The sequence below is a fragment of the Hippoglossus stenolepis genome, chromosome 2 (assembly GCF_022539355.2).
Source record: "Hippoglossus stenolepis isolate QCI-W04-F060 chromosome 2, HSTE1.2, whole genome shotgun sequence".
In the NCBI taxonomy this organism is placed as follows: domain Eukaryota; kingdom Metazoa; phylum Chordata; class Actinopteri; order Pleuronectiformes; family Pleuronectidae; genus Hippoglossus; species Hippoglossus stenolepis.
Window position 1 is genome coordinate 10607600 of NC_061484.1, and position 13073 is coordinate 10620672.

General features: G+C 42.4%; 1 protein-coding gene across 1 annotated transcript; it reads right to left on the minus strand.

Moving 5' to 3' along the window:
- Positions 1–7443: 7443 nt before the first annotated feature.
- LOC118121846 (basement membrane-specific heparan sulfate proteoglycan core protein) lies at positions 7444–11962 on the minus strand. The gene is made up of 8 exons (XM_035178056.2): positions 11849–11962; positions 11122–11268; positions 10548–10682; positions 8936–9108; positions 8656–8842; positions 8382–8561; positions 8023–8289; positions 7444–7924 (listed from the first exon to the last, which is right to left on the minus strand). Exons 1-8 carry the CDS (start codon positions 11895–11897, stop codon positions 7920–7922), a joined length of 1143 nt encoding a protein of 380 aa, XP_035033947.2. The 5' UTR covers positions 11898–11962; the 3' UTR covers positions 7444–7919.
- Positions 11963–13073: the final 1111 nt, after the last annotated feature.

A 13073-nucleotide genomic window follows, 5' to 3' on the forward strand; every position in this document is an offset into this window, starting at 1 on the left:
TTAATGTCTGCCTCTCAGTGAGTGTCAGGTTGCTAAAACCAACTGTAACTTTATCTGCAGCTGAACCACTTGGTGTGTGTGTGTGTGTGTGTGTGTGTGTGTGTGTGTGTGTGTGTGTGTGTGTGTGTGTGTGTGTGTGTGTGTGTGTGTGTGTGTGTGTGTGTGTTTATGCTCTGATGTTGACTGCCACTGAACATTTATCCCCACACACATTTAATGAACGTCTGTACACTGTGACCAGCAGTCATAACCCAAAAGGGGAAATGACGTGGGAAAAATGTGATCCTTCAGAGGAGGAATGTCATGTATACAAGACTTACAAGTTATGAGGAAGCTGCAAGGCATTACTTGACCTTCCGCTTGGGAACTGCATGCATTCATCAAATCAAATCAAGGTTTTTCTTCAATCACATTTAAAACAAGCACAGTACTGTACAATAAAATACCAATAGAATAAGAGGAGATACAAAACTAACTCAAAGAATAGTAAAAGCCACCTAATAAGCTCAAGATGAATTCACAGAGCAAGTAAGACTTTGTCAAGGGCTCATTGTTGTGTTCATGAGAGTTTGACGCATTATCCTTTGATGAATGATTTGATTAAAATGGTCTAAACCCACGTACAGAGGATTGAGTTCTGACCCAGCTCTTTGCTGCATGTCTTCCCGACTCTCTCTCCCCCATTCATGCTTTGTCCTATCAACAAAGGCATAATGCCCCGAAATAAACCTGAAACGTCCACAAGAACATTTTAAAAGGGGGGTTTCTTGATCAAAAGACAGTTTTTGGTACCAACATGCCAGGTAAAGGACAGGACAACCTCTTGGGACTTCAGAATAGGTCTAAATATATATAAATTGTATCAAAGTAGAAATAAAAGTACCACATTAACTTCCTACTAAAGTTAGTGCTTGCTTTTAAATTTACTTTAAATTTAAAAGTAAAGATACTTGCTGAGTGTATCCTATCCCTTAATAAAACTGTGTACTGCAACATTATTATTGAGTCTCAGCCTCTTCTGAGTACATTTCAGGTGTTTCTTCACCAGTGATGCTGCTGCTGCATGCACACTTTGCTTTCATTGGAGAAGGGGGGGTCTAATATTAACTGCCCGCTCTGATTGGATCAGTGAGATCTAGAAATGTAGTGGAGTAAGAAATACAGATATTTGCTGATTAATGTAACGGAGTAAAAGTGAACGGTACCCAAAAGTACAGATACATGAAATCTGTACTTACGTACAGTAATGAAGTAAATGTACCTTGTGACAACCCACCACTGGTGGATGGAAACTACAGATGGGAATGATGAAGACATTCTGGATGAAATTATGATTATTTAGTCAAATTATATGTTTAAATAGATTTTTAACCTGTAAAGTAAAGACACATTTACATCATGATCTGCACATATTTGTATTGTACTGAATGTTTCTGCAGAATCAAATATTTATTAATGTTTGTAGACGTTTCCACCATTTATATCATGAGACGTTAATACAAGAGAGATCTTGCCATACAACAGTACAGCACAAAAGATTTTACAAAAAAAACTGAAGCAAACTGAAACTCTCCCCTGATCTGTAAATAACTTATTGCTACAGGTATAAACACGTTCAGATTTGTCTTTGATAAACACGACGTACCTGATGTTTTTTTCCCAACTCTTTTTGTTTTGTTTCCAGACAACAGCCTGACTGACCAGAAGGAGAAGTTACGTGTGTGCAGTATTTTACTGTTGTTTTTACTGTTAGGTTGGGGCCCCAACCCAACCATGGGTCATGGGAGAGAGTGACTGCTTCCCCCTGAGGGGTCACTGGGAAATTAAATTTGAATCCGCTGTTGTCAACTGCAGACCAACTGTCAGTGACGGTGTAGGATAAAATAATTCATCGTCATGGCACGCTGTGCGTCAACGTTGCTCCGCTGTTACATCACAAAGTTGGAAAGTTTCAGTACTTTGATTTAATGCTGTGGAATAAAGCTTTATAAGACTGACAGATGTTACAGATGTTAGTGCCCAGAGCCGCAGGCACACCCACTCACACAAACAGGATCTTTCATAAGGAAACAGAGTGAATGGATTATAACTGCACAGTAGCAGTTTTCATGTTCAAACTCAGGCTCAGGGACAGACAAGCTCTGGTCAACTAGTATTTCATTTTCCACCGTGCGTTCCTGGACAAGGGTTGACTGTTGTTTAGTTTGAAAAGTGAAAGGCTTTCACACCTTTCTCTCACCATGTGCTCTGATGCCACTTCCTCTTCCCTTCCCCTCACATCCTTTATTTCATCTCTTCTCTCTGCCTCTCTCTCTGTCTCTCTCTCTCTCTCTCTCTCTCTCTCTCTCTCTCTCTCTCTCTCTCTCTCACTTCTCATTTGCCTTGTTCATTTTAGTAAATCTCCTTTTGACATTTTTCACCCATTTATTAAATTACCATCTGTCTCCACCGCTCCATTAATGGGAGGCAGGTTTTGCAGATTCTTGCTCTTGAGGAAAATGTACAGTAACAGAATCAGTTTGAATCATTTTGATATCTTTTTTCTTGTTTCATTACCTATTATGGGCATATAAATCACATGTTTTCATATGTCATGATTATGGATGGTGGGTCGCTAATAGTTAAAGAGAAGATAATTGCAAAGGAAATAGCTTATTTCATTTGATCACATTTTAGTGTTTTTTTATTGGATTACTGTTGTTTCGTGAACACAATTCTTTCCAATATACTTTTTATTTTGTAAAGCACTTTGTAACACTAAAAAAACATGTATTGTATAATGTTTGGTTGAACAAAAAGAGGAAATAAAGTGATGTGCTGTACATGCTGTGCCAGACCTGCTGCGTCTTTGACTTTCGATCAGTCTGCACCTCTACCTCTGTCTTCTGCTTTTATACCTCGTATTTTTAGACAGATGTTTTTTTTTCTTCCCCCAACCTCAAGCAGTTTCCTTCTGAAGCCACAATCACCAGGGACATAATGTCAAAATGAAAAAGAGAAGGTTAGTGGCAATGTGTGATTACTGAGGCATATTATGTGGTTTGTATTGACACCGCCCTGCAACAGGCAGCAGCTGCAGAAGCCTCTTTGCAGCGGCATGAAGCTGGCAGTGTTTTAATGTGCCATTTTAAAGTCTGCGAAACAAATACAATCAGAGAAACAGATATTTGTTTACTCAGTTATCGTGTTGCATCTGAGGTCAGACGGCAGAGGTGATGTCTCTGGGCACATCTTTACTGCCGAGAACGGAAAAAGCCATAGTGGAAAAATGTAGATGCTCAAAGTGCAAATGCAAGCTCTATGCAAAGTGTCAAACTAACACATACTGCACCTCTACTTGTGTGTGTGTGAACGTGCACGTGCGTGTGTGTGTGTGTGTTTACCAGCATTTCACAACAGTTCCATGAAAGCATGTAAAACAAAAAAACAGAATTCAATATTGAAAGTAAACAACTCTTAAGAGCAGTGGTCACCTGCCTTTTTGACTTGTGTGAAATTTTCAAAGTTGAAGTAAAGTGAGGAATTTTTTTCTCTTAGCTTGAAAGTGGAAGTATTCAGTATTTCACAAGAGAAGAATGGTGAGATTAGCTACAAGAATATTGAAAGAAGTTTATATTTTCCCTTCTCTTCTCTCACATTGTTTTAACCAAGGACAGCCTGAGCGGTCACGTCCTCATGACTGGGATTGGCACTGATTTTCCTGTCTGTAGATATATTAAAGGGGACATAGCATGCAAATTCCACTTTGTTAGTGCTTCTACAGGTTAATGTGGGTATCTGGCATGTCTACCAACCCAAAACTCTGGGGAAAAACACTCGCGCTTTGTTATAGTTCCTCTAAGTCAGAAACGTCATGCTTGAGCGACTCGATTGCGCTTCCTGGGTATTGTGTCGTAACAATACACTGGAAGTCTCCCTACATGGTCTTGGCCCCCGTCCCGTCCCGTCCCCACACTCACGTTACTTCCGGTTTACACCGGAGGCTGCGAGGCAGCGCAGCGCCGTTCCCAAGCACGCAGCCGGGCTGTTCACACGGGACGAGCATTTCTCCGCTGGTCAGCCCGCGATTCACTCACATGTGGCATTTGTGTGGATCGCTGGGACTGGGAGGCTGCAGCAGCTGCTCGGGAGCGACCGTCGCTCTCCCGTGCGTGAGCTGGAATTTAGGGCAGCGCCACACAGCAGCAGTGTGGAGGACTTCCGCAGTGTTCAGCGCTACTGTAACCCCGAACCCCGACATTCAACGGGTACAACAACAAGCGGACAAAGCAGAATCGCGGGCTGACCTTATATATACAGTCTATGGGGCTGACCAGCGGAGAAATGCTCGTCCCGTGTGAACAGCCAGGCGGCTGCGCGCTTGAGAACGGCGCTGCGCTGCCTCGCAGCGGTCTTCCACACTGCCAGCTGTGTGGAAGACTTCCGCAGTGTTCAGCTCTACTGTATGCCGGGTTACAGTAGTTCCGCCGGGTTACAGTAGTTCCGCCGGGTTACAGTAGTTCCGCCGGGTTACAGTAGTTACGCCGGGGTACACCGGACGCGGAAGTGCCGCTGCGAGGCAGCGCAGCGCCGTTCTCCAGCACGCAGCCGCCTGGCTGTTCACACGGGAGCATTTCTCCGCTGGTCAGCCCCATAGACTGTATATATAAGGTCAGCCCGCGATTCTGCTTTCTCCGCTTGTTGTTGTACCCGTTGAATGTCGGGGTTCGGGGTAAATGATGGTCTTCATAGCCCCCCACCTCTCTTTCTCTCTCTGTCTGTCTGCTTGTGTGCTTGTAGTGGGGGCAGAGGGGGACATTTAATTATGTGATTGGGAAAATTAAAACTCCAGGACAACAAGGGAATACAAAGTATGGGATGCATATTTGATAATTTATATCATATAAAATATGTAATTTATATCGTTTAAAATCATGGGGGGAGAGGGGGGAGGGGGGAGCTGGCTCATTAGCATTTAAAGGAACAGGCAGTCAAAACAGGTCGCTCTGTGGAGGGCTGTTTTATACAGGGTAAAAAGGGTGCTGTTTGAAATGATCCTTGTGGTATTTTGACCAAAGTATGTTACAGACATTTCATTAAGACCCCAAGGAACCATATCAACTTGTGGTAAAATGGGCATGCTATGTCCCCTTTAAGGTTGTGTTCTTTTTTCCTCCATATCAGGGAGAAGGTTATAAAGATAGTTCTTCTGTGTCATGCAGACTATTTTTCCTTCCTTAGTGACCTATTTGGCCAAGAGAATATTTCCTTTCTGTCAGCAGTCAACCCCCAGACTGATAACTTCTTCAGTCTGTGCATGACAAAAATGTAACAGTTAAACACCATTTTCAAAGAGTGTGAGATCAGATTGAAAGCAAAGTGTAATATGCTCTGCAGCCGACACAGTTCAGGATGTCATGTGTTCCATATCACGATCAGTCTGCATTTATCTGTCCTGCAGTATCTGTTGATTAAACAAAAAAACACTGCTGCAACGCCGCAGAGTATCTGAGTTGGCTCGGTTGAAACCATAGCATCAGATTATACAGCGCCCCCACCCCCCCACCCCACCTACCACTTCCACAGGAAACTCTCACCTCATTGGTTCCTTCCTGAATGACCTGGTCCCTGCTGTATCTTATATAATACAGCAGGGACGTCACTCTTAGTCTTTTTCCAATGCAGTGAAAGTTTTTCATTACTATTACTGTAATACAGTGTGAAGAAAAATGAATATGTTTGACTTTGTTTTCTCTCTTTGGCTGATACAACCATGACACCCACCGCCTGTTACCTCTTTCTGTCCCCACCTCTTAAGGGCCAACCTAAGCAATGTGTGGTCCAGAGTAAATGTAGCACAGTTGTGTAGTCCTGCACTAATACAAATGAACGTGATGCTTCTGAAATCATGACAAATTGTGTGTGTGTGTGTGTGTGTGTGTGTGTGTGTGTGTGTGTGTGTGTGTGTGTGTGTGTGTGTGTGTGTGTGTGTGTGTGTCCTACCTAAGGAATGTATAATCTGCACTCTTCCCTCCCTTCCTACCTCAATAGTTCTTTATTACTCTAAACTAAAAAGATGATGTGTGTGGATTTCCCTGCTCTTCTTTCCTCTCCTGTGTTTTGTCTCCATCATCTTCCCCCCCCTCCCTCGGTGGCTCTGTGAAGTGAGGGGGTGGAGCGAGGTGACAGAGGGCAGATGTTTCCTCCCCGGCTTTGAAGATGCTTGTAAAGATAGAGAGGAATAGCGGAGAGGGCTGAGGCCTGTAACTCCAAGGAGGTTGGGCGGTTTTGACGAAGGAGGCCAAAGTCACACGTAGCAGATAGAGCCCCCCCTCGGTCCTGGCAGCAGCTCGTGGAAATGATTGTTTTCTTTCTAACCCCCTGCTGCAGCCATAAAACCTAAATGTCGGGCTAACACCTCATATAGGCAGAGCGGTTTAAAATTGTATGCAACCAGCATAACCATTGGTGCGTCATCTTGCAACACGCTTGTGTGATCAAACTGAACTTTGCCTGTTCAGGAGGAGTTTACAGTCCATATTTACACAGAGGGCTGCAGTGATCAGACAGATGCTTTCACTCTTTTTTGGAGTGGACGACGTGGAGGCATTTGGGAAACAATAGCTTGACTGTGCACTGCATCTGTCCCTCTGCTTATTAAGGGTCTGAGGGCTCAGATGGCTCTTCTTTGGCTTGGAGACAACAGGAGTGTCTGAAAGCTACACATTGCCACCATGTGGTGGAAGAATTCTCAGCTCATGCTCAGGTTCAGCCATGTGTTTCACAATTTAAAAGAAAGCAAGGTCCTCCCTGGCCTTATGTGCAAGTTTAAAGTCAAATTGGAAACATTCAATCACAATAACGGAAAAGATCCAAGTGATGTTTTTTTTATTTTCATGGTAAAATTTAAATAAGCCTGATGGGTCACAGCAATTTTACTGATATAATATAATATATATAATATAACGTATATGTATTGCTTTGAGTGGTGTTGTACATTGTAATGTAATAATTTTGACGAAAACTAGAATAGTACAAAGAGCACAATAGTCCCCTTATGAAACCAAATTTAAATTCAAGAGATTTTTACGTTTGCACAAACTCATAAATCAGTCCCGTAATATACCAGATCAAGATTTTTATCAAGATCCATGAATTATTCTCTGAGAAATTGTGTTTAAATAAAGAGAAAACATAATTGCTGGATCCGTCCCCTGATCCAGATCCACGCCAAAATTGAATTGGTTCTTCCCTGAACCCTAACGCATCTTTCTACCAAGTTTCGTGGTGAAGGGACAGACAAAACACATTCAGATAAAAACATAATAATTATTTACTTAACTGCAAGGGAAGACTTGCAGTTAAGTAAACAGAGAGGAGTGCAGATGACATTCCTTAATAGACTTATATTAATAACTTTTATTTACAGTCCCTAACTTGGATACACTGTAAACGACAGTTTCATAAATTATTTCCAACTTTATTGATTTAGCATTCAGTGGCACAATAAAGACTTCTTTTTATTATATCAGATTTTTGTATGTCTTGTGGCCTCCTTTCAAATTTGAACAGTGAAACAGCGTAAAGTCAGCAGATGCCATGAAGGGAGAAGGACGGGGGGGCATTCCAGCAGAAACACTCCCACGGACACTGCAGCATGTCAGACGTCAACACAGGCTTCCAAAGAAAAGCTCTCTGATATGTGACAGAGGCAGCAATAGCAACAGCATCCATTTTTTATAAAAGTATAAAATTAACTCATATGCACAATAATACCAAACGTCTAAACCATGTTGCTGTCTTCAACCTTCATTCATCAAAGTGTGAGAATCGATAAATATAATTCTGTGTTCAAACCATTTTCAATGTGATGGATCCAGGGTTGTAGAAATTGCAATGAATTGATGGTTTTGTCAATCAGACAATTTGACCACAGTGGATTAAGCTGTAAAAAAAAAAAAAGAAGAAAGGAGACAAGATGAAGGAAAAGAAAGAGCAGATTTTAACGGTCTTTAAATTGGCTAAATATAAAGGCTAGCTCACCCTTTACGATGACCTTGGCCAGTGCCTCACTGGAGCCGATGTGGTTGGTAGCCTCACATTTGTATGTTCCGCCGTCGCTCAGTTTAACGTGGGCCACCAGCAGATTTCCATCCTTTGTGGTCACTGCTCCCGGGGGGAGGCTGGCCCGGCCCTCCCTGCTCCACACAAACTGCATGGGGTGCGAGCCGTGGGCGAGGCACTGCAGGCGCAGGGAGTCCCCCGGCTGGAGTCGCACCTGGTCAGGCAGGGAGGTGGCATACGGAGGAGCTGTGTGAAGGAGAAGACACTTTTTCTTAACCTGAGCAGGGACAAAGAATGTGGATCTACAGTATGTGTTGTCCTCTCCTCCGTCCACTCACTGTCCACCTCCATCTGCGTGAACGCCTCACTGTAGCCATGCATGTTGGTCGCGTTGCAGATGTATTGTCCTGAGTCTTGGCGCCCCACACTGGTCAGCGTCAAAACACCACCAACCATTGTGTGTTTCCATGGCAACGGAGCTCGGAGCTTGGACCAGGTGATGACAGGAGGAGGGGAACCTGGGAGGAGGAAGAGGAAGCAGGGGTAAAGTGAGAAATGAGAAATGAGAGCACAACTGGAACTGGAATATATCTACGCAAACCAACATCTTACCACTGGCCTGACACTCCATTGTGACTGTATGTCCCTCCACCACCGTCATCTCTGTAGTGCTCACTGTGGCCACTGGTGCTCCCGGCCCCCCCTGAACAATGACTTCAACTTTGACCTCTGTCACCCCTTCATTGTTCTCAGCCTGGCAAATATAAACTCCTGAGTCCTCTGGACGCACCGCAGCCCACTGAGGATGAGATTGCAAGTATCGTATTATATCTGTTCAACTGAAATGAGGAAATGAATTCAAGTAATGCTGATGCACATGTTCATAATTCACCTGTATGGTGTTGACATTATTTGATTCCGCGGTAACCAGCTGCAGGGTGGAGCCCTGGCGTATCCACTTCAGCTTGGGGCCTGGCCTGCCTGTGGCGCGACACCCAATTGACACAGGGTCACCAATCCTGACATGCAGGGGCCCAGTGGGTGTCAATCGCACTTTAGGAGCGTCTGAGAAAGAGAGAGGAAACAGTGATTCGATAACATTCATCCTTACATTTTTTAAGAAACAACATCAGGATCTTTTAAGTTGATTTGGCAAACTTGTTAAGAAACTGTTGATTATATACTCATCTAGTTTTGGAGCAACATTATTATTCATTTGTGGTGACTTTTCACGTCACCTGCCAAATGTTGGTCCAGTATTTCTTCTCTTTTAGCTCTTTTTTTGGTCTCAACCAACTAACTGTGTCTACCTGCAGTTTGGTGCTGAGCAGGGAGAAAACAGTGGGTTTTTATTACAGCTGAAAATGATGCAGTGAAAGAAGAGTGAACCAAAACAAGAAAGTCGTGGGCTGAACAACTAAATAAGCTGAAACTCACTGCGAAGCTACGTGAAGCTGAGGGGAACAGCGATTTTATGTCCATCACTGCCAGAGACCACTGGTACATAGTATAGGTGTAAAGAATATAAACTAAACACAAACCAAGTACTGCAAAATAATATGTGATGCAGTTACACACACACACACACACACACACACTCATACACACTCATACACAGTGCAAGGTAGTAATAATCTCTGGAGCCAACAGTTGGTTTATATGGGGCCAGTTGTTGGTTGTCAGCTGTTTTTATATTTAGTCTTAGTCCAGTAATCAAAAGTCAGTGTGAGAGTCAGCCTCTTCCTTTTTATTCAGCTTCAGTAAAGTCAAACACTGGACAAGATATTTCAGTTATTCTTTTAGTCATTAGAATATTTTATAGATGTTTATATAAATGCTATGAACATTTTGGTCTCAACTAAGAGTGAGAATTTTAGTCAAACTGCTTCTTTTTTACTGTTGCATTCTGTTTGGAATCATTTAAATAAATTTGTTATAAACAATTACTTATTTGCATACAGCACAAGCTAAGTACTAGACAGCTAACTATTGAGCAACAGACGTCATCATGCACAAAACAATATTCTACATTAGACTTTGTGCATTTTAATAAACAGATGTTGAAAATTGGCCACATTTAGCTGGTGACCACTTAAAATCGACAAGATCTGACTGTCAAATGTGTGTGGGCATTATGTTCGGGGGCTTTAGCATTGATAGTAACACTCCAAAGTAAACTCTCATCTGAAATCCATGAATCTATTTCCCGTTGTTTGTAGACATTGTTAGTGCACACTCTTTTCTCTGCACGTTTTTTTCATAAATAACTTTGTACGGTGCTTCATTCATGGTTATTGTTTAACGGCTCCACTTTCATATCATCAGCAAAATCTATGTCAAAACAAAAAATTCAGAAATTTAAAACATCTTATTCCATCTATCTTATACTTTTTGATAGTATATATAGTAGTTATAGTAGTATAGTATGCCATATTTGTTCAGGGGCCCCAGAGTAGCACACACACACAGTTTCAGGAGAAAGTGAAGTGTGAAGGCGGGCTCACGTTTGACGTTCAGCACGACTGTGGCGACGCCGCGGCCTGCGGAGTTGGACGCCACACAACGGTACTGGCCCTGGTTTGCAGCTCGGGAGTTGGCAACAGTCAGCACAGAGGAATCAGGACCAACCTTAGCATTGTCTGGAGGAGAAGAAACAGAACTCACCTAAAACTTCACACATGCTGATGTTGTCTGAGCAATACCTGCAGTTACAACATTTTAAATTAGAACTCAAGAATTTCCAATAATCAATCTTATGGTATATGTATAGGTACTATAGGGGAGGTATGTATGTTTTCGTGTAGACACCATGAGCATGTACATGTGCTTCTGTGAATGGATATGTGTTTGCGTGTGTATATGTATACATATGTGTACTCTGGTTAGTTGTACTGCTGCTTAATAAGTCTAATTCTAATGTTTTCTGTTTGTTGTCCTAAAGGCTCCTCTACACGCATCAGGAAATAGCAGTTGCTACAATTACTGTGATGCATTGCATTGGATTATTACCGTGCAATTCTCTATTTATTATATCTGACCCTATGAAATAAACATTCAAATTTGATTACTGCCCCTGACCTGGTAACGCTTGGTTATTGAGCCTCCTCCACTCCAGTTGGACTGGCTGTGCACCGCTCCCCACTTGGCACCTGAAGCTGACAGACTCCCCCTGGCGCACTGTGGCAACCTGGGGCTCCACTGAGACGACAGGAGCCTGGCCAGCCACTGCACAGAGAGAGGAGAGCTGGTGATACCTCACACACACACACACACATGCAATTCTGTGAACCTTTAGACAGGTCTGGGATAAAACAGTGTAAACAAACAGCAACCCAAAGCAAACAGCCTGAGCAAATACACTGATTGGACAAATGTTTTTTTGATGACAAAGCAAAACGGAAAAGTACAAAACAAAGTGCAAATTTATATTAAGAAAGTGTCAAGTCTCCATGCAGATAGTTTTTTCTGATATATCGGGAATCTGAGTTTTCTAACTTTCTTGTGGAGCCATAAAAAAAAAGGAAAGAACATTTACAATGTCACAAAAAGACAGACAGACAAAGAAAGGAGCAAATTATTCCAATAAAAACTACTGACAGCGATGTTTGTGGATTATCCAGATCAATATCATATATTGGTTTTATTGCTGTGCGACCCTTTAAAGTACCAAAATAATTCACTGCACATCTCTACAGGCATCACGCAGACCAACAGAGAAGCTGTGATAATGAAAGACAAACCTGCTAAACCCACAATATTGCGACAGACGTTTCTCTGCTGTCTTTAAATCAAATTAGATTCGTACCTGAACATAACAGTGAGCAGAGGATCAGAGCCCCAGGTGATAAATCCATGGTGAACAGAGAACAACCTCACTTTCTCCCCACAGTTAAACTCTCTCTCTCTCTCTCTCTCTCTCTCTCTCTCTCTCTCTCTCTCTCTCTCTCTCTCTCTCTCTCTCTCTCTCTCTGTCTCTCTCTCTGTCTCTTTTTCATACAATCACTTTCGACCTTTAACCCCTGGCTTACCATTTACCCCTTCTCCTACTCAAACACTGTCTGTAAGTTTCGGTCACTTATGAAGCATTTCATTCAAAGGTTGTTATTTTTGTTATTTTTTTGATTAGTTAATATTTGTTTGCTCACAAAAATGATCACTGACATTACATGTGCAGACTTTGTAGGATATGTTCTGTTGAAAAGTACCAAAGCTGGACTTAATGACTTCGATAATTTGACATGTGATTGCAGCACACAGGGATGTGGATTTCATTTAGTCATTCTGCTTTCCAAGAAAATGATTTAGCTTCATGTGTGTGTGTTGACCTAAGGCCTTACAGCGGCTGATCAATCAGACTCTCAAAGCTTCCGCCGGCACGGAGGCATAAAAATAAAGAGAAATAAACCGACAATATCAAAAGGAAACCACTAAACTTCCAGATCAACATAATTGTAAAATGTCACAAAAATCCAAATGTTTTTTGAGTTTTTGCTTCGGAAACGACATGATTACAGACTTACTGGAGTACTGATCACTATATCTCCTATATTATAGCCTGTATCATGAGATAAATACACACACAAATGAACAAGTATCCTTCATGCACACTCACAAACTCACACAGAGCTGTTAATTAACACCAGCTCTTAAGGAGTCACTAAACACCCTTTGAAAAATGAAGGCTCGTTTGAGGGTTTTTTAATTTGCACAGTTATGTAAATTGTCTGGCAATTGGAAGGTGGTTCCAGAGATCGTCTCACATTCATAATCCCATAACGAGTGCAATGACCGCCCCCACATCTGGCTCACCTCTACAGCACACACACACACACACACACACACACACTCCATGTGATCACCTTTACCGGTCCATCTTGCAGCAATGACATCTGATACACTAATGTGGCAGGTTAACTAGATCTCTATAACCCTGCAAAGAAGCACACACACACACACACACACACACACACACACACACACACACAACACACACACACACACACACACACACACACACCACACACACACAC

What these genes read in the sequence shown, in the direction of transcription:
- LOC118121846 (XM_035178056.2), bottom strand. Translation starts at nt 11,897, where the DNA reads ATGGATTTATCACCTGGGGCTCTGATCCTCTGCTCACTGTTATGTTCA. An exon ending in CTGCTCACTGTTATGTTCAG is followed by an intron (nt 11,269 to 11,848) that starts GTACGAATCTAA and finishes CTCTCTGTGCAG; the next exon opens with TGGCTGGCCAGGCTCCTGTC. An exon ending in AGTCGTGCTGAACGTCAAAC is followed by an intron (nt 9,109 to 10,547) that starts GTGAGCCCGCCT and finishes TCTCTTTCTCAG; the next exon opens with ACGCTCCTAAAGTGCGATTG.